Source organism: Colius striatus, chromosome 8 (assembly GCF_028858725.1).
Source record: "Colius striatus isolate bColStr4 chromosome 8, bColStr4.1.hap1, whole genome shotgun sequence".
NCBI classification, from domain to species: Eukaryota; Metazoa; Chordata; class Aves; order Coliiformes; family Coliidae; genus Colius; species Colius striatus.
Window position 1 is genome coordinate 19,822,047 of NC_084766.1, and position 21,982 is coordinate 19,844,028.

At 41.8% G+C, this 21,982-nt stretch overlaps 2 protein-coding genes across 5 annotated transcripts in view; one reads left to right on the top strand and one right to left on the bottom strand.

The window, feature by feature from the left end:
• WDFY4 (WDFY family member 4) overlaps positions 1–21,982 on the top strand; it is a 147,037-nt gene that overhangs the window by 99,728 nt on the left and 25,327 nt on the right. For all 4 annotated transcript variants that reach the window (XM_062001401.1, XM_062001404.1, XM_062001402.1 and 1 more), the window contains exons 47-51: positions 515–577; positions 15,734–15,776; positions 16,579–16,698; positions 17,058–17,175; positions 17,862–17,971. In XM_062001401.1, coding sequence (XP_061857385.1) covers positions 515–577; positions 15,734–15,776; positions 16,579–16,698; positions 17,058–17,175; positions 17,862–17,971 — 454 coding nt within the window. The remainder of the gene's footprint in view (positions 1–514; positions 578–15,733; positions 15,777–16,578; positions 16,699–17,057; positions 17,176–17,861; positions 17,972–21,982) is intronic.
• On the bottom strand, positions 4,356–5,120 carry LRRC18 (leucine rich repeat containing 18). Its single transcript, XM_010201688.1, has one exon. The coding sequence runs from the start codon at positions 5,118–5,120 to the stop codon at positions 4,356–4,358; it is 765 nt and encodes a 254-aa protein (XP_010199990.1).

Sequence of the window (21,982 nt, forward strand, 5' to 3'; positions counted from 1 at the left end):
GAAATCTTACAGAGGTGGTTCAAAACAAGATTTTATCCTAATCTGCCTATATTGCCACTCAGCTGAAGGTCACCAAACTTATATATTTCAAGGGTTTAGTACATCTGACATCATAAACCCCCAGTGAAAGTAAATAGGAATGACTGAGACATGCATTGGTATTAATTTCTGCCATTTTTGCTACATAAATGTCTGAGTGGGTTCTCATTCTCTTGCTTTCATTACTAACACCTTAAATGACCTGATCATAAGTCCATAACCCTCTATATCAATTCAAGGTCCTGTTTGGAATGTAAACAGCTTTTATGTAGCCCATAGGTAACTCCCTAATTTTAGATGTATGCTTTTGCTGTGTTTCCTTGCAGCTTTGTCTTAGGTTAGCATCTCAGTGAAATACTGTCGCACCCTTCAGGAAGAAAGTTGCTGTCAAGACATGATATAGACTTTGTACATACGTAGTGTATACACATAATTATTCAAATTATTATAATGTGACCTTTCATGTCTCCTATAGATTTTGCACTTTTCAACCTGCTTTGAAGTCAAAGGGGATAACAGAAGAGTCCCTGAATATAAGGTAAAACATAGGAAACATTGGATAACTATAGATAAGTGCAATTGTGTAAGCTACATCTTAAAAAAAACCATATAAACACTTACCTACTAGTACTCCCATTTTAAAGATTCAAAGGTGTTCCTAGAACTCTAAAAATCGTTCTAGTGTACAGCATCTGCAGTATGAAGAAATGAAGAATGTGTTCAGTAGTTGACTGTGCATAGTTGATAATTATTACCTCCTTAATATGACTTTATTGGTAAACTCTATACAGATGGTTAGTGTGGGAAAGAGACAGTCAGTGAGGTGAGGTTAGAGCTAATCCATAATACTTTTGCATAATGGCCTCTTAATTGCACAGTTAGGGTAAACTATGATAGATTTACACATGAATGTTTTGACATGTTATAGTAACTATACAGTGGAGATTGAACTTGTCATCCCTCAGATATACCACTGCAGGAATAAATAAAAGTATACTCCTTGGTGGAGGTGACTGAGAGTATGACCTTAAGTAACTTGCACAGCTGTAATACTTCTCAATTTGAGTATCTGAAGAACACAATCCAAAGTGCCTAATTGGTATACTCTTGTCCTGGTTTAGGCCTATCAGGGAATAAAAGACCATGATTAGCCTCAAGTACCAAAGACCTGAGGGCTGCCAAAGGGCAGGGAGAGCTTAATTGCCGCTTAAGGTCCAGGACAATACAGACCAGGCAGCACCAACTAACGCATAACCATAAAACCCCAAAACATAACCAAAATAAAACAACACAGAGTAGCACAATGATGAAAAGTCTGACCTGCCCTTTAAGACCACCATCTCCCCACTCCTCCCCTCTTCCTGGGCTCAGAGTCCTGATCCCAGTATTTTTACCTCCTCTCCCCCTGAATGGCTCAGGGGGGCAGGGAGTGGGGGTTTCAGTCAGTCTATTCCTGATGGCTTCTGCCATTTGTCCCTCCTCAGGGCAGGTGGGCTCTGCACCAGTCCTCCCTGCAAGTCCATGGGGTACCTCACACACACAGCAGCCCTGCACAGGCGGCTCCGATGTGCATTTATTCCAAAGGCTGCAGCTCCCCTCTGCCTCTCGTGTGGGGCTGCTCTGCCACGCCCAGGCTCTCCAGCACGACCTGTGCCATGGCTGCCTCCCACACAGTCCCTCTACCATCCAGGTGCACTCACAAGGAGCTGCTGGTGGCTCTCAGTCCTGCCATGGCTCTGCATGGGTTGCAAGGATACAGCCTGCATTCTCACCATGGCTTTCAGAGGGATCTCTGTTCTGGTGCTCCTCCTTCCTTCCTCCTTCTCTGACTCTGGGATCTGTGTGGTCGCCTCCATCTTGTATCACTCTTACACCTCCTGCCAGCACTTCAAATTCCCATCCCCTAAATAGTGATGGCAGAGGTGCCAGACTGGCCCAGCTGGGCCGGAGGTGGGTCTGAACCCAGGAGCTGGGGAAAAGTCAAAAACTCTTTACTGAGTCTTCACTACAACCCGCTCCCCCTGTTACCAAGCAAAAGCTGCTCCTTGCTAAACCATGACAACTCTGCAACTTGGAGGCTGGAATACTGTTGTTGGCCTGAGAGGCAAATTGCCCATATGAGTTGCTGTGGTCTGTGTAAACTGTATTTTTTAATCTTCAGTCTACTTGTTGTGGATCATTACCTGTCTTGTAAGTGAGCATTTGCGCCCCTGAGTACCAGTCATCTGTTTGCAAAAAGTATCAGTGCAGTATGCAGGTAGTAGGCAGAACCTAATCTATGCCAGAGGTGATGGCTGACTCTGTGGAGCATGATGTATACTGTGTGGAATAACCAGTAACTCACCTTAGGGTTTCCTTTGTCTGTGCTTGCTGAGTATTCAACAGGCAAGAACGTTTTGAGATGCACTATGTCTGCAGAGGGTGTGGGCTTTAGTTGAGTCTGTTCTTATTGTGAGAAACTCTTGACTTGTATTTGGTGTCACAGATTGATACAGGCTGTAAATTTAGGTCTAAAGTAGGCTGTCCTGAGTCACAAGACTGCTATATTCCATTGGCTGAGAAAGTACCCTGTGCACCTTATTCACTCTGAGAATTTAATGAGCCTTTGGCATAGTTTTGACTGGGCCACATTAGCTGAAATAAAATAAACGTAAGATAGTGCCACTTCTTAAATAATGATCCCAGAAAAGTTGTGCTTAAGTGGAAAATTAAAGCAAATTACCCAGTAGATACACTCTCCTTTACCAAGCTCCAGTCTGGGAACTGGCGGGCTGAGGATTTGATGAGTTTACTTTTCCCTCGTTTGAATTCCAGATCTGCTTCTGAGTTTGAAAAATTCAAGAGCAGCACAAAGGGCTTCTTCCTCACCTAGTAAGATGCAATGTCCATTTTCCATAGCATCTCTGCTTTACCTGCCCTACCTGAGACGGAGGCAGACCAGACTAAACTCTTTGCCCAGACACATTATTAATAATTGCACAACTGAGGCATGGAAATAAGAATTTACTAGTTTGATGTATCAAATGACATCAAGATAGTAGCATTTCAGGGAAAACTTATCTAAGTTTTTCTACCTAGTCCATAGGAATAATGCACGGGGGTTCTGACTTCCAGGTTCTACTGTAGCCATTAAAAAAATTATAATAAGCTATTAGTAGACAACTGAGTACTTTGCCCTTGGCACTTTATTCTTCATTTAAATATATTTAAATATTTGGCATCACCATATGTTATGATGGCAACAGTCAGTGCCTTTTATCATGTCTTGCTTGATTGCTTTTATACTATGCTCACTGCTTCTACCCGTGTATCGCTGTCTGCAGGCTGTCAGCACTCTCTGCTCCAGGAATGTGAGTTGAGCAAGTGAATGTGTGTGCTCAGGTGCAGTTGTGAACAGAAAGCTAAAAGTATCATGAAGGACATCAGACCTGATTTCATCAATTCACCATCTGACTATTGGATCATGGAAAAGGGTTACTCTTCTCTCATGTCACTGCATAAGTGACATGCCCAACACCTTGAAAAAGAACAATTTGTCCCCTAACCCTTCTGTACCTTCCTTGGAAGGGTACTCAGAGGCAGACAAAACACAATGAGTATATGTAGAAGCGCTGACTGTGTCATGCAGGTTAGAGATCACTGCACCCAGGTACAGCACCCAAAGTCCCAGAGAACTTGCTAATACAGAGTCTGACCCCTTGATGACAAAAAGGATCACTGGTTGTTTATCTCTAAATATTGTTTTGATACTGCTTAGTTACTCCTGAGCGTGAAATTTCTATCTGCTGCCTCTGCTGAACTGGAAGAGGTGCCTGAGATTCTCTGAGGAGTTAGTGGCAGCCATCAGCAGCAGATTACCAGGTCTGTTCCTTTTCCTAGAAATGGTATTTACTTAAAGTAGTTTAACTGTGTTTCACCCTGTGAAAATTAACAGAACTAATGTTTGGGGCTCAGTGTTGGAAGTGGAGTAACTAGAAAAAACATTGTTTTGAAGATTCCTTGACTGGACATATGCACACACACAAGACCCCCAAAAAACAAAAAAAAAACCCCAAACATGCAGAACATATTGTAAGATCACGCCCAGATGGAAGTAGCCCTTCCTTTCCCAAATGCACCTTTTCCTAAATAACATCTGTTTTAGTTGACCTCGATTTTGTTTTAGAGACCACAAAGATCTGATGTTTCCAGAACTGAGTAGATCTTTAAAGGAAGAGGACTGTAGGAAAAGGGAGGGGGAAAGAGATCATCTTTTTATTAGCTTGGATTGGATTTCATGGGACATGCTCTGTTGAGTGCCTCGATATATTTCAAGCTTATTTGTCTTTTAATCTCCATTCTTCTTGGTTATTCTTTGCAGAGGAATTGGGTGTAAGGAGTGAAGAGAAACTTGGATCGTTTGAGGGGCTAGATATCACATTCTTTAACTTGTTTACCTTGTCCCTCTCATCCTGACAGCACAGGTCTTTCTCTTCTACTATGTAAAGTGTTTCTATGCGTTTAATGGAGTCAACATGCTCTTCTGGCTTTGTCGAATCTGGAAAAGGGTTTCTTTTTGCATTCAGTTTCTTGAGCTTGGGGAGCTTTTTCACACTGTCTGGAATGGTCGTCAAGGCATTGTCAAAAACACCTATTTCCTGAAGTTCTTTCATTTCACCAAGTGTGGTGGGAATACTGTCAAGACAGTTCAAGCCAAGGTTGAGAATACACAGGTTCTTCAGAAGCTTCAACTCTTCTGGCAGACCTTTGGTGGTGAGCTTGTTGTTGCATATGTTCAAGTAGAAAAGGCTCTGGAGTGTACCTATCGCTGCAGGCAGCTCCTCTAGCTGATTACTATGCAAGTCCAGCCAGCGCAGTTTCTGGAACTTCTCGATGCTGCTTGGAATCTTTTTTAACATGTTTCTGCTCAAATCAAGTTCATCCACATCAGCCAGTTTCAGAATGCATGTGGGGAAGGTGGTGATACCCATCTTGCTTAAATCAAGACGACGCCCTCCATCAAAAGATATCCGGATGGAATTTTTTGCAGTTTTCAAGGTGATCTTCCTCCCTTTTTTATCTTTTGCTTTCACCTTGGCCATCTCTACACTGAGAGACAGATAGGAACACCTGCAAGGCAGACCGCAACAGGGAGTCTGTGAAAGTGCTGCTAAATAGTGTGTCAAACCCCAGGTCTTGCTGTCTCCTCTCTTTCAAGAACATACTCTGGATACTCCAATGTTGTCTTTCAATCCATGCTGTGGGACAGGTGGATTCCCACTGTGAAGGTGCCCTCCCCTCAGAAAATGACCAGAAAAGTTCTAGTCAGACTTTTCATTCACACTGATGCTCAGCCATTTGCTGTGTGCTGAGACTTGCATGCATAGTAGTCCACTGTAGTCTCAGGTTTGGTGAACTGTATCTGTAATTGAAGGTCATAAAATACAGCTGCTTATTGTCACTAGAGACAAAGGAAATAGGCTGATTCCCTGGAAATGTATGACAGTGTCCCTCTCAGCCAGAGTGCAGAGAGGAATGTGGGCTACAGCTGGCTTATCTCAGGATGGTCTGAGTGTTCTGGCATTTAATTGTGAAAAGTCAAATCACAGCTTTGATGAATGATTGTTTGAGACAAAATATGGATTTGTCTACAATACATTTCCCTATTACAAAGGCTCATTTTACAAACCCTTCAGGCTTTTTGGCTACTCATTAATCATGTGCAAATACATGAAGGGGAAGCTCAGTCAACAACTAAGGTGCTTCAGCTCCTTTTCAATTACATGCTATAGCCAAAAATAATGCAAATGCAAGGTGGAACTCTGCTAGTTACCACCCACTGTCCCAGGAGGTCTGTAATGAGACAGATGCTCCAGAAAATCCTGGAAGCAGCACCGTGGGGTCAGTCTTGCCCTGAGAGTATGTTCCAAACTGGAATCTTTGTTATTTTATGTAAAAATATTTAAACACAGTTAAATCTTGCTGTGTTTGCTGCTCCCACATTTCTGTCTCTCACCTGTACTTGTAGGACCATATACCATTATATCTGAAGGCCTCCCACTCTTTGCTGTATTTAACCTTACAGTGTCCAAGGGACAATGTCAATGCTATTCTTTCTGTAGTATGGAATAGTAACTGAAGCAAAGAACTCTACAGTGGAAAATTAAGTACTTTTTCCACTTGTGTTGATGTTAGCTTAAACAATTTGTCCAGGAGTGAGTAAGAAGTAAGATTCAGCTGCATGGGAAATGCCAGAGCTCTACTGCTGGTACAGAACACCCCAAGTCCCTTACTCATGCACAGACAATGGCTACAATGCTTCAGTAAAATATCTGCAGGGCATCTTCCTTATGCCTTGACAGGATGGAAAGAGGCTTTCTGCCTCATGAAATTAATGTGAACCTTGTGACTTTTGTGTCCAGCATTCTCTTTTTGAATTTTGACTTCAATGAGTTTACCAAAAAATTCACTGCATTTTGATCAGTGAGGCTTTCCAGCCAAGTATACCTTTAAAACAATGAAATGGAGCCTCCAGAAAAAATGTATTAATTTCTTCTAAATTCAAAGTGATAACTTTTTAAAAATGCCTTTTAAAGCATCTTTTAAAATCTCAGAAATAATTTTGTTCAGTTCCTAGTAATTTTTTCCTATTACTTTTTATTTAAAATCCAAGGAGGAAACATTGATATAAATGAGCTGGCCAAAAGATCGGGTGTTCTGCAGCAGCCCGTCAGCGCTGGTCCCCGGTGCTGGGGTCTCTCTGTGCTGTGCGAGCCGGGGAGCACTAGAGGGAGCATGTTGGCAGAGGCTGAGCGCTGCGATAACAGCATGCATAGCCTTTTGGGTTTGGATGCTCCTGTGGCAATAACCCTTGGCTAACTTGTTACAAAGTTTGAACTTGGACCTTTGAGATTTTTAGGTTCAAATAAACAGATCAGTGTAATTTTCCCTGAAGATGGATCTCGCTGGATGATGTGCTGGGTGATACCCAGACTTCAGAGAGATTTAGACCCCTTTAAGTCAGAGTTTTCACAGTCCTATTGTGGACCTCTCAGATGATCAGGAAAATATGAGTTGCTAGGGAATGCTCACTCTTTCCAAGTTCTATTTTCTTTTGGGTTAGAAGTTGGAGCCATGTTTCATACTTACAAAAAAGTGATTTGCAATCACAAAGGCAAGGATTAACATTAGAGGTCTACAGAAACATTGCAGCAGCACACCAGACAACTTGAAGAGGATGAATAGCTCTCTTGTCTCTGCATGCTTATAAACTAATTACCAGTATTTCACAGGGCCATAGCTGGAGATAATGGAGCTTACTTAGCCATGTCTCATTTTCTTTAGCTCTGGATAAGAGGGCTCCAGTTGTGTAGCCACTGATATTAAAAAATTAATAATCACAGGAGCCCTCCTTGCTGTAAATGTTAAGTATACCTGTTCGATCCCATGCTTGCAGTGCATCTCCTGCAATAGCAGAGGAAGAGGTATGTGCATTGCCCTACTACCTAAGAAATTATGACAACAAGAGGGAACCCCCTTCATTATTTTTCTCTAAACCCTCACCCCACTGCTATGTTGGCGCTCTGAGTTGTTGGCAAGTCTTTGCTCAGGGAGTGGTGGTGCTACATTTCCATGTGATAAAGTCTCACAAAAGAGGATCTTGACTTGATTTTTTTTCCCCTTTTTTATCAATACTTGTCAAACTCTTTGGTCTGGATCGGACTTTTGAAAATACAGGGCTAACCCCAGAGCTTTAGGAATTTTCATAGGCCCAGAGCTTTGAGACTGACCTAATACAGACATGAGTAAAAAATGTGTATCAAGGGCATCATGCTGCCTGTGGTGCTTTGTGTTGCTGGAAGCTGCAGGGATAGAACAGACATTGAGTATCAGGACTGTCAGTGTCTGTGAGGCAAGCAAGGATTGAAGTTTTTTTCTCATCTGCATTTAAGCAATTGCAAAAGGCCTAGTTCTGAGAAGTAGGTCCAACCCTAGAAGAATACAAATTTGAACCCTAGTGTTACAGCTTCTTCTACCTGAACCTTTCTTCTTCCTTTCTCAGCATAGGGCTGTCAGGAACAGAACAGGTTGCTGCTTCCTACTTCACTGCACCCAAAGCTACACAGAACCCATATTGAACTAGTCTGAGAGAAAAGTTTCCTCTGTCTTTCCTCCTGGAAGTTTGCATACTGTAGACTCTCTCTGGAGTGAGGTGATATAATTCACCTGTAGAACAGCTGTATGTAAATACTTTTATATAAAACTTGAAACCAACATTCATACAGCAAATGGTTTTACATGAAGCCAAACAGTTCCAGCTAGAGTAGGTTTTTATTTCCTTGCTTACGAGCCTGTTACCATTTCTTTGTCATTAGATACAACCTGTTGTGGAAGAGAGATTAATTCTTTGGTTATCTTAAACTTTATCTCTTGCTAACAGGCAAGTTTAGATTAAATCCTGCCATGAGCAATTAGATAGAGATAGGTTTCCTTCCCTAATTTTCTTAGTTTTCTAGATCACTTCAGAGTTGCTGTACTATGACACGGTGCAAGGTTACCAAGGCTCACCAAGAATAAACAAATATATTATTTCATCTTAACAATTCTACCAGGCTGCCCCCCTGCATAAAAATCTTACCGGCTAGAAGCTAGGAAGACTTAAAAACGAGCTTGATTTTTTTCAGTAGTGTGGAGTGAGTCTTCCTGGTCTGTTGCTGTGCAGTTGTCTTCAGTCTACTCTTCTTTAAGTAATGAATTAGCTTTCAGCCTGTAAATAAACCAATGGGCAGAGAGCACAAGACAGCTTGCTTTTCACAGCCCTGTAAATTCTGAATCTTACTTACTTGACAGAGAATGGCAGCCCTTCAAGAAACTTGTGTATGTGAGCATGCAGAGTGGGGAGGAGTGGCAAAAAGGACTTCCTCAGCTCCGGGGTCTCTCTACTCAATTCTCTTACACAGACTGTGAAACTTTTGTTGCTAAGCAACACCAATGCTAGTCCTTGGAGATCATTAGCATAATGTTTGGTTCCAGCATGCAGGTTTGAGCTGGAGGGAAAAGAATTGAATGGCATGCAATGCCTGGAAATGTTAGACTTCAAATTATGCAGAAAGAAAAAGCATCTGGACCTCATTAAAGGCTGTTTGTCAGCTTCTAATGTTGCCTTAACTGTCCGGTTTAGTCATTTGGCTATTTCATTTTACTTGGCTGTAACACAAAGTGAGATGTGTATGTGTTTTAAAATTCAGAGCATTAGTGATGCCATCCTTAGCACATGCCAAATCAGTTGGATGTGGATACAGGAAGGAAGGCTCATTCAGTACTGCAGCAGAGAGGATATGAAGTACAATTTATATTAATCTCTTTGTGATCCTTCAAAAGCGCAATTGGTACAACAATTTCCTTGTATAGCATGTGAATTTACTGGAATTGATCCCTATGACTGGGACTACCAAGCTCAAGTTTTTAGTAAGTGATTGCAAAAATTTCAATATAGTATCAGCTGGTCCTCCCAGTTTGGTGTCATCAGTGAACTTGCTGAGGGTACACTCTGTCCCCTCATCCGGGTCATTGATGAAGATGTTGAACAAGACTGGCCCCAGAACTGATTCCTATGGAACTGCACTGGCCACAGGCCTCCAACTCGACTCTGTGCCGTTGTTCACCACCCTCTGGGCTCTGTCATTCAACCAGTTCTCAATCCACCTTAATGTCCCCTCATCCAAGCCACATTGCCTGAGCTTTCTGATGAGGGTGTTATGTGAGACAGTGTCAAAAGCCTTGCTGAAGTCAAGGTAGATGACATCTGCTGCCCTCCTCTCATCTAGCCAGCTAGTCATGCCATCATAGAAGGCTATCAGGTTGGACAAGCAAGATTACCCCTTGGTGAATCCATGTTGATTGCCTCTGATAGCCATCTTTTTCTTAATGTGCTTAGAGATGACATCCAGAATGAGTTGTTCCATCACCTTTCCATGGATGGAGGTGAGGCTAACTGGCCTGTAGTTTCCCAGGTACTCCTTCTTGCCCTTTTTGAAGTCTGGAGTGATATTTGCCTTCCTCCAGTCCTCAAGCATCTCACCTGTGCTCCATGATCATTCAAAAATGATAGAGAGTGGCTCAGCAGTAACATCAGCCAGCTCCCTCAGCAGTCATGGATGCATCCCATCAGGACCCATGAATTTGTGAGTGTCCATCTTGCCTAGTAGATCCCTAAGCCAATCCTCCTCAGTGTAGGGAAGGTATTCTTTTCTCCAGACTTTATCTTGCAGGGACTGGGCTTCCTGAGGGCTGACCTTCACAGTAAAAACTGAAGTAAAGAAGGCATTCAGTAGCTCTTATTATACATTTTGTGTTATATATCTATTCTTTGCGCATAGAGTAAGAATACCCAGAAGGAAGACTGGTACAATCAAATAAGGAGGATGCTCTACCTTTAATCTAAAGTAATGTAACCTAAAACTTTCCTGAGTATGAGAGAGAGATTTAACTTTTTCACAGGGAAAGCTGACGTTACTCTTGCATCTTCTTTCCTCTTTTAATAGTAGGACATTGACCTAGGTTGCAGCTTTCCAGGAAGAGAACTTTTCTTATTATATTTTTGATAAGTGCAAAGATTCTTTAAAAACAGTGGATTTAGGAGAGCCTTGGTACAGATGTGTAGACAAGAAGTCTGGGGGATGGAAAACAAAAAGAGAATAAAAGCAGTTTTGTGAAGTCAAAGAACCCATTAAGTTTATTAGAATTTTAGTATTAATTTCAGTGAGGGCAATATCTTATCCTTTGAGATTATCTCATCTGCAATGAATCTTCAAATGGATTGAGGTCCACCTGTCTCTAGCAAATGGAGAGCCCCAGCTATCACAACAGTGAGATCATAGTCTGATGTTAATGGAAGAGGGATTAATAAATCACTTATGTATAGTGTAGCCAAAGGTGGATCATCATTAGTACACATTGTGCTTAGATTCTGTGTGGCTAGTGTCCTACAAATACCTTATAGATTTTGATATAGATAGATAAGTAGGTACTTCTCTTGACTTCACATAGCTTCACTCCCTCTTGAAGTTCAGTTATTTACATTTATAAAGCACTTCTCCCATTTATTTTTCAAACTAGCCTTTGGTTATTCATTTATTTTTAAATGCATTTACTGTGGTTGGATAGCTGAAGTGGATCTAGTTTGAGCTTTTGCTATGCTGACTAGACATGTATTGGCTGGAGGAAGAGAGGAATAGGCTTGAACTGCTTGCACTGGAATTTGGGTTCTGACCCCCTACTAGCTGACAAGGGAGAATACAGAATTCCAGATCTCTGGGGATTTGTCAACATAGCCTCTCATTGTTAGATTTTATATGCTTAGCAGGAGAACTAAACATCTCTTAGGAGTAGCATACCATATGCTAGAACCGATCCTGGGTTTCAAGTTTGTTCATGGAATTGGTTATTACTTAGGCTATGTAAAATCCTTCCCTTCAATACACACTTTTCTCTGCATAGAGTGCATAAGCAGGGAATTAAATACTTTGTTGAGTATAAACTGCAGTGTTATTCCTCTATGCACACTATTAACTGGTCCAGGAGTGAGCAGGTGCGGTGGTTTAACCCTGGGTGAGTGCCAGGTGCCCACTAAAGCCTTTCTATCACTTGCTTTCCTAAACTAGACAGGGGAGAGGGAAATATAATAAAGGTCTCACAGGCTCAGGTAAGGACAGGGAGATCACTCAGCAATTACCATCACAAAGCAGACTCATCTTGTGGAGAATTAGTTTGATTTATTAACAATCAATCAAAACAGATTAGGGAACTGACAAATAAAAGCTGAATCTTAAAACACTTCCCCCCCAGCTCTCCTTTTTTCTCAGGTTTCTACTTCCTCCCATCCAGCAGCACAGGGGAATGGTGGAAGGGGGGTTGGGTTCAGTTCATCACAGATGGACTTCGCTGCTGCTTCCTCTCAGAAGGAGGCCTTCTCTCACTTCTCACTGCTACAGTGTGGGGTCACTCCCACAGCAGACTGTCCTTCATTAGGGTCCAATGTGGGTCCTTTCCATGGACTGCAGTTCCTTACGTACTGCTCCAGAGTGAGGGTCTATAGATCATGGGAGGAAGGGATGGGTACTTGAGATGAATATAAGACTGTTGTTAGAGGATGCAGGGAGACAGCTAGGAAATCTAAAGCCACACTGGATTGAAACCTTGCAAGGGAGGTCAAGGACAAGAAAAAAGGCTTGTCCTAATTAGTCCTAAAATTAATGCTAGAGGCAACGTCGGCCCACTGTTGAGTGAGGTAGGTGCCCTGGTGACAGAGGATACAGAGAAGGCAGAGTTCCTGAATGCCTTCTTTGCCTCTATCTATACTGCTGGAGACTGTCCTCAGGAGCCCCAGACTCCAGAGGAAGTCAGATTAAAGGAGAGGTTTTGTTTGGTTGCTGAGGACTGGGTTAAGGATCAGTTGAGGAATCTGGATGTACACAAACCCATGGGCCCTGATGGAATGCACCCACGGGTGCTAAGGGAGCTGGTGGAAGTCATTGCTAAACCACTCTCCATCATTGTCAGTAAGTCGTGGAGAACAGTAGCAGTGCCTGAGGAGGGGAGGAAAGCAAATGTCACTCCACTCTTGAAAAAGGTCAAGGAGGAGGAGCCAGGTAACTACAGACCAGTCAGCCTCACCTCCTTCCCTGGAAAGGTGTTGGAATGACTTATCCTGGATGCTGTCTCCAAGCATTGTCTCTTTAAGGACAAGAGGGTCATTTGGAGCAGTCAATATGGTTTCACCAAGGGGAAGTTACGTTTGACCAACCTGATAGCCTTTTATGAAGACGTAACCAGGTGGATAGATGGTGGCAGTGCAGTGGATGTGGTTTATCTTGATTTCAGTAAAGCATTTGACACTGTCTCCCACAGCATCCTCACAGCAGAAAGTGTGGGCTGGATGATCAGGGAATGAGGTGGATTGTTAACTGTTTGAAGGGAAGAAGACAGAGAGTTGTGATCAATGGGGCAGGGTCTAGTTGGAAGCCTGTGTCTAGTGGAGTCCCTCAGGGGTCAGTGCTGGGACCAGTACTGTTCAATGTATTCATTAATGATCTTGATGAGGGAATAGAGGGACCACCAGCAAGTTTGCTGATGATTCTAAACTGGGAGGAGTGGCTGACACACCAGAAGGCTGTGCTGCCATTCAATGAGACCTGGACAGGCTGGAGAGTTGGGCTGGGAGAAATCTAATGAAATTCAACAAGGGCAAGTGTAGAGTCTTGTCTCTGGGAAAGAAGAACCCCATGTACCAGTATAGGTTGGGGAATGAACTCTTAGAGGGTAGTGTAGGGAAAGGGACCTAGGGGTCCTGGTGGGCAGCAGGATGACCATGAGCCAGCAATGTGCTCTCGTAGCCAAGAAGGCCAATGGCATCCTGGGGTGTGGGCACTAGGTCAAGAGAGTTTCTCCTCCCCCTCTACTCTGCCCTTGTGAGACTGCATCTGGTATCTTGTGTCCAGTTTTGGGCCCCTTAGTTCAAGAAGGACAGAGAGCTGCTGGAAAGAGTTCAGTGCAGGGCCACAAAGATAATGAAGGGAGTGGAGCATCTCCCTTATAATTAAAGGCTGAGGGAGCTGGGGCTCTTCAGCTTGGACAAGAGGAGACAGAGGGATGATCTCATCAATGTTTACAAGTATGTAAAGGGTAGGTGTCAGGAGGATGGAGCCAGGATGTTCTCAGTGATGTCCAATGATAGGACAAGGGGCAATGGGTAAAAGTTAGAACATAAGTTGTTCCAAAGAAACACAATGAAAAAATTCTTCACTATGAAGGTGACACTCTGCTTCCCACATGGTCACAGTCTTCTTCAGGCATCCACCTGCTCATGCATGAGGTCCTCCATGGGCTGCAGGTGGATCTCTGCTCCCCTATGGCCTCCAGTGAGCTGCACCACAGGTTGCAGGGGAATCTCTTCTCTAGTGCCTGAGCACCTCCTCCCCCTCCTTCTCCACTGACCGTGTCTGTGGAGATATTGTTCTGATATTCTCACTCCGTTCTGCTGCTGCAGTTTTGTATCTGTGCAGCAACTTCTTCCCCTCTTCTAATATGTTAATCACAGAGATGATACCTCAATCACTAATTGGCTCAATCTTGGTCAGTGGCAGTTCCATCTTAGAGCCAACTGGCACTGGCCCTATCAGCTACAGGAGAAGCTTCTGGCAGCTCTTTTTAAAGAAGCTACCCCTGTATTCCTCTGCTACAAAAACCTGGCCCAGGCAAAATCACTACAACAGACAGTACAATAATGATTCTTAATCCTGAGAGGTAGTTTACAAGAATTTATAACTGCAAATTCAATTGAACAGTAATGATCATAGACCAGTCGGATGTTTTATTTAGATCTTTGAGGCTTCTTCAAGCCTAGCTTTGTGGATTTCTAATGTAGCCTAATACAGGGCACAAGAGTACAAAATAGCAGCTAGTTATTCTTGTGGCAGTTTTAGAATCTAGGTCTCATCTGATTTCCTTACACTTTGGGAAGTTAGCAATCCTGTGCCTGAGATGACACTTTAGGATTAGTTTAAGTTGTACAATCAAAGGGAGAAGCATCTCCTACCACTAGTTATTTCATATTGTGTCACTAACCCCATTTACCTTGGCAGAGCAAAAGTTTATTTAATCCATAAGCTGTTACTTGTTCCACTTTGGTCTCTAGGAATTGATAAGAGCCTTCAGATACTGATACACCTTCTAGTTTAGCATAGTTGAAATGTGGCTTTTATTCAGATCCTTTGACCATTTTACATTTTCAAGTGAATTCTTCTTTTTAGACTCTATGTTCACCTGGATTGGTTTTTATTTAAAGTTTCAGTAAAAGTTGAATTTTGAGAACAAAGTGGGAAAACAATATTTACTCTGTTACTTTTTAAAAAAACTTATAAAAATGGCACCTCACATTTTAAGGATCACATTATTCTCTAAGTGCTTTGTGCAAAACGCTATCTTTGATATGGAGACTGAGACACCTCTGTTTTGAAGCTAGTATTTCAGAATGCTTCAGAAAGGCATGAGCCTTTGAGAATAAAGTTTCAGAATAGAAATAGCATTAATGATACCTGTCACTAGAACTCTAGCTCTACAGTGGAATGAGTTCAGGATGATAGACTGGTTAGCAGAGTGGCTGAGCTCAGAACAGCTGAGGATGTTGCTGTCTCCAGCTCTCCATCTGCCTCTGCTGCAGGGGCACCTTTTCTGCTTGTGAGTCAGCTTTTGAATTCTTGGAGTTTGCCTTGTGGCATCACTGCCACAGTTTGCAGTGATATCTTAAGGCAAACAGAATCCATCCTTAGCATCACCATCCTATTTCCTTCTTTTTTTCTTTATTAAATACCACACTTGACGTGGCATTTCATTCAGGAGCAGACTGACAAGTAGTTTAGGGAAAGTCAGTATGTCCCAGGAAGAGTGAATGGCAGTGATAAATTCATTAGACATCTGAAGCTAGGTCATCCCTATTAATCGGACAGAGTCTTCCTTCCTAAAGAAAGCATTAATGACTTTTGTATTGTGCAGCGCTAACCTAACCAATGATACTCTGATTTTGGAATTATTTGGTCAATGATGAAACCTCATAATTCTTCTAGTCTTGCTGTTCTCTCATGTCTATGGGAGGAGAGCCAGGGGCACAGGAAGCACAGATGTTAATGTGTTAGCTTTCTCATACTGTTTTATACAGGAAACACTCAGGAGGCGAAAAGACAATGCTCCAGAAGTGGCAGGTAAGCTATGTCTTGGCTGCACATGGTTAAGCGAAGAATTTCAGCACCTGCCTGTGTATCCACACACAGACGTGTGTGTACGTATGTACTTCAAGGCCTAAGCTGTTCTCTCACTGCTGGAGGTGAGGTTGTTGGCAAGAAGAGCAGAGTATTTACATGTGGTTATTGCAGAGCTTTTGCTCCTCCTGCTGTGAAACACATGGTGCTACTGTCTGACAGATTAAGTGTGATTTTATGCACATTTTTAAATTGAAACCAAAGTGAGCCATCTAGTTGAATGACTGATCACAGGTCATCTGTACATCTAAATCAATGCATCTCTTGTTTTCTCAGATGTTTTACTGAGCTGAGAGATACATTTACTTTCCTGTAGCCCTGATCTTGGTGACACAAGACACATTAAAGAAATCTATACCTTCTTGTTTATATGTAGCATTTTGTGCAGCCTTTTCTGTACAGGCAATATTCCAGGATTTTCCAATATACAGTTTGTATGCGTTTTACTCACTTTTAAATTGCAAAAAAAAGTGCTCTGTTACACAAATACAGCATAAAAGCTCTGTGTAATTGGAGACAAATGCAAATGGCCCATCTAAGAGGCAGAATGGAGACAGATTCCATTGAATGGATTGTTGTATAAGAGATATTATGCTGCTCTAAATGGCAATGAATGATTGATTAAACTATTTATAATTCTTGTCCTGGTGGATCTGGGAACCAGAGGGCTCTGAGGGTGCCTTTGAGGCATGGTTTTCGTAAGTGAAGTTAGGACACTCTAATGCTTGTTTCCTTTCCCTGGCAGAAGAGAGAGATCAGCAACTTCGATTACCTCATATACTTGAATACATTGGCTGGCCGCAGCTACAATGATTACATGCAATATCCTGTGTTTCCATGGGTCCTTGCTGACTATCACTCTGAGGTCAGTGCTTGCGTACGGCATTATCTACTTTCTATGACAGAAACCATACAAAGGTTTTTTCAGGGGTGCCGTTGAAGCAAAGGGGTCTAGACCAAGGCTTCAAAATTTGAGATAGTTAATAGTAAGCTGCCAGGTCCTTTATTTGTGAAGCTCCTTGTACGTGCTATCCTTTCAGTGGTGCATGTTGCAACTCTTTCCAGATCCCATCCCAGTAGTGGAGATGGGTAGTCTAGTACTGAGTCTATGACCTTGTATAAGTGAAACTTCCAACACAGGCTTGCTGCAATTCATTGTCATTGAGCTAGTCATGATGACTCAGGGATCTAAAAATTTACATCTTTGCTGGTTTTACTTTTCAGACTCTAAACCTTACTAATCCATATACGTTTCGGGACCTATCAAAGCCTATGGGAGCACAGACTGTGGAGAGGAAACGCAAGTTCATCCAGCGTTACAATGAGGTGGAGAAGAGTGAGGGTGAGTATTTAGGAGACTAACAGACGGCAGAGGCTTGAGTCCCCTCAGGCCTTTGGAAATGCTGATTAATCCCTTGGTAAAGGTCACCCAAAAATCTTCCAGGCCTATGGAAGCACCATGCTAAGGAGATTCTCTTGCTCCTAGATACAAACTGTTTGAGGATTCAAAAAGTGATGACTCCTGCAAGCACTGCCTTGTACTGCTGCATTCTGTTCCCTTCACTTGGGCAGGAAGAGATGCTACAGCAAAAACAATGCTCCCTAGAAAAAATGTTAACTAAGCTTGTTTGTTAGTTTGTCTTGTTTGTTAGTTAAGCTGCATGTAGAGCACTGGTGCACGCAGCTTAGCTAACAGCTACTTTAAGAAAAAGAAACAGGGCTCTGAGACTATTGACATTTTGAGATCAAGATCTTCTCTGGTACTAATGGTGAAAAGGAGGGTCTGGAAAGTTAAGGGCCTTATTCTTTGGGAAATTAAATGTGTAAGGCAAAAAAACAGAACGTATAGAGATGGTAGTAACTGCATATTCCAAGCAAATATGCAAGCTGTGCTTTTACTCGTAGATCTTTGAACAAACCTGCTTTAAAGATCCACTCCTTATTTAGCTGTGCTGTGATAACTGAATGCTGTTGGCTTGAAATGGTGATATGTTTTGCACTGAAATCTGATTTGTGTCAAATTTCCAGGAGATCTGTCAGCCCAGTGCCACTACTGTACTCACTATTCATCAGCCATTATAGTGGCATCTTACCTGGTCCGAATGGAGCCGTTTACCCAGACCTTCTGTTCTCTGCAGGTAAGGGAGCAAGATAGTTTCTCTCCTATACCTCATTATAAACCATAGAGCACATTATAGTGATGGTGTAATGAAGAAGGATTGATTTTTTACACATTTTCTGTATACTCTATGTGGACTCTGGGCTCACTAAGGACTCTGTGCTGTGTCTGTTGAATTCAGTGAAAACATCTTATTGAGAGCATGATTGATGCCTGATGATCTAGGTTTTTATCTGAGGGAGAAAGATTCTTTAGTTTTGTTCCTGTGGTGCTTTTTGTGAGGCATGTGAAGACTTAGACAATGTTTTGCTCCCTGTCTGAACAGAAGATGATAAAACTTTAATGGCAGGTATTCTAAGCCCAGGTTCCCATACAGTAATGCAGCTACGAGCAAGCACTTGGAGCTTGCTTTGGTGGCACAGAGTATTCCTGGATTAGATGAGGATGCACAGAATCTGATGTGTGGGAAATGATACGGATTGTGGGGTGACACTGAATCCTGTGCTCCAGGTGTAATATTCTGGTTTAGTTTGTTCTGAACTTGGCACTGTTTTATGGTGTCAAAAGTCCTCACCATGGAACTGAATTTCATGGAAAATGAATCCTATGCTTACCTTTCACAACTACTCAGCATACTGGGGCACCAAATTTTCTGGCTAATCTCTTCAGCAAGCAGTTAGTGTAGCACAAGCAGAGACACTGGGCTTCAGCAGGCAGTCATTACCTACATATTTTTGTATTATTTGTTGTGTTATATCAGAGTCTGCTGGGAAGACAGGTCCTCAAAAGTGTATTTTTTAAGGAGTATCTTGCTGAAATCTACCTGTCCTGATGGAGCAATGCAAGGGAGGCAGCTAGGCCAGAATACTCCACACTCAGAGAGTGCTGTATGTATGGTGAGGGCTGGTCATGAGTCCCTGCAGCTTTCCAAGGCCTTTGCTGTTGTGCTGGTCTTTTTTTTTTTTTTCTTTTTTTAAATGAACTAATACAAATAAAGCACTGTGCTAATTAAGTAATGAGCCCTATGATATCAGCTGTTACCAGCAGTAGCTGATGGGTTAGTGAACCACCTGAGGCAATGGTTACCGTTGCACTCTGTGAGCCATATGTTAGCTGCAGTCATGAATGACTGTGGAGCAGTTATTTCATGTTGTAAACAAGACTATTGTATCTCACTGGCACACTTCTCATGCGTAACAAGTTCCCAGTCTAAGTAGCTGCTTTGCTCTGTGTTGATGTTTAATCAGGAACCCAGCTTTTTTGCAGTAATAGTTATCTTCAAAGGCTGCTGAGATCTGAATCACAATTTTGTCTAGATGTAGATCCACTGAAGCTGTTGAAGTTCTTACAGTTCTTGTTTCTTTGCTCTTATGTTGCTGCATCTGAGCTAGTTGCTGTTATTTCCCTCATATGACTGGTGCTATAGTGGCTTAGAAATTAACTGTGAGATGCAGTCAGGCAAACAGCAGACATGAGAACTGTATGATCAAGTCACAAGCAGGTTGGAAAAGGAGTATTCCCACACTTAAGACATTTGAAGGGTGCTGAATTGGGAGCTGTGAAAACCTCTCAGCAACTAAAAAAGCGGAAAACCTATGTTTATAAATGCAAACTGCCAATATGAATGCATGTCAAGGAAATTCAACAACTTGAGTGAACTCCTTGTGAAAAAATGATGTTGATGTAACATTCTGTTTCTCAAGTCAAATAATTGATTTGCCATGGACCACAGAAGAAGACAGTGAGGAAGCATTGCATCTAGTAATAGAACTGTACAGAAGTTTACAAAACCTTATTATTTCACATTTCATTTAAGTGTATTGAGATCTGAGTGGAGAAAAGTGTGTATGTGTTTTGCATATTGTACTGGAATGAGTAAAAAAACTGGCTTATCAGACAGGTGTTGAATAGTACCTTCCACCTTAGCCAAGTACCCCCTTCAATTTCTTTCAGAAACTGTCCTCAGCCCCATAAAAAAAAAAAAAACCAACAAAAAAAACCAGCAAAGATTTCTGAATTTAGTGGTTTCTTGGAAAGGCATTCTAGGACCCCATGCCCTCAATAATTAGTGAGACTTGCTTTTGACTAAACTCAGCTTTTATGCCCTTTGTTCTTATCCCACTGCTATATCTCAGCTAACAGGCTGATCTCCCTGCCTGGCCTTTACCTCTTAGGTACTTACAGAGAATAGGATTCTTTCTTTTCATTGTGTCAATGACTCTTGAGCAGTTATTTAAGCACTGTCTACAGGCAATTACTTCTTAGCTTCTTCTTGCCATGTCATAAGTCTTTATGCCTTCATAAACATCTCTTAGAAACCTTTTGAAGTCTTTGGGTTTAAAGAAGCAAGGATGCTTAGTTTTATAAACAAGGGAAGTTCTCTAGAGATCACTTTGACTAGTTGCATTGGATATACCCTGATGAATTTTAGTTTTAAAAGCATATTATTCTAGTCTTCCTGATGACAGTGTAAGGCCTCTACTGATAGGAAAGGAAACAGAGATTTACTGTGTCTAGCTATAGAAAAGCCATAAGAGTTTATGTCAACTTGCAATCTAAAGGCATAAAGCAATTCTTGATTCTCTTTTTCCCTTTCATTGCAGTCCTTGCATTCATAGAGAGAGAAAACTCATTAATTCTGATATAAATACATGCAAATAAATTTATTAATATAGGAAATGGGAAAATCAGTTATTGCTTCCTTTATAAATAATACAGGCTTAAGTTTTAAAGATATTACTTTTCCCTAAAATGAATTAGACAGCCAGGGAAAAAATCACATTTTTTCGTGGTGGTAATATCTTTAACCAGATTTGTCGCGCTAACAGCATTTCCTATGTATATATTATTTTTATTTAATACAGGTAATCTTTTTATTACAAATCATATTGTTTCTCGAGAGATTACCATCAGCTCTCATAAAAGCTGCAAAAAAAGATGAAAAAGCATCAATCACCACCAGATACAGTGTGCTGTGTGCAGATTAAATATACAAAGCCCTTTAATATGCTTCAATGAGATACTTGTTAGCTGTTGATTTATTTATAGTCCTCCTTCTACTCTGTTTTAATTTCAATTTGAATTTGACTCCAAGGGTCCTTGCCTAATAATGATAAAGAACAAGATGACCTTGTGCATCAGATTAACTTCAACCAGGCTTACTCATGTGATTAGACACTTTTTCACTCAGTCCCTTGAGTGGTTGTGGGAAGACTTCACAGTTGTCAGTGATGTAAGGAAGAAGGACAAGGAGGTAAAGCAGAATTCTGCTGTCATTTAGAAATGAGACTGGACCAAAAGCCTGGTCTGAATTCACCTCAGGGGAAACAGGGATGGGGTCTTTCCCTCTGAACTATGTGTTGGCTTTTGGTGGAAATCTGTCTGAAAAGAAAAGGAAGGAGACATGGCTGCAGAACTTAGGGTTTATTGACTTCTGTGTTCTGAGTCCTTATCCGTAAGGATAGTTTCTCCTTAACAAAAGATATGGCAAAAGTTATTCCTTGACTTGCAGTTTCCAAACTTAGCAGTTTGTAGATCCAAATGTGTTACGTCCTAAGTGTATGCAGGTACTTGGGGAATCAAAAGGACAGCAGTTCTTACTGTCAGAAGCCAGTGTGGGAACTGCTGTACAGGGTTCATCTGGTCCATGGGAATGAGATCCCATCGTTACCACATGAGTATGCTGAGATGTTATTTTCTCATTTAATAGATAGCAAGTCAAAGCTTCAACTGATTCTTATCATGCACAAGGACAGAATCCTTTTCACTTGGTACATGCAACAGTCTACTGGCAGAAAGAAAAATAGCCAAAAGCTATCAGGTTTTCTCAAGAGGTCAGCCATAAACAGAACCTGATTGCATTTCATATTCATTAACAGATCTTCCACCATCTCACAGTTTTAGTCTTCAGTCTGCAGTCCTCCTGGGTTATTATTTGCCTAGTGAAGCAGCTTTGAGGACTGAATGGTTGAGGATGAGCAATCATTCCTGCATAGTCACTGCACTGCAGAACTATTTAAGGATACTTGTT

What these genes read in the sequence shown, in the direction of transcription:
- LRRC18 (XM_010201688.1), bottom strand. Translation starts at nt 5,120, where the DNA reads ATGGCCAAGGTGAAAGCAAAAGATAAAAAAGGGAGGAAGATCACCTTG.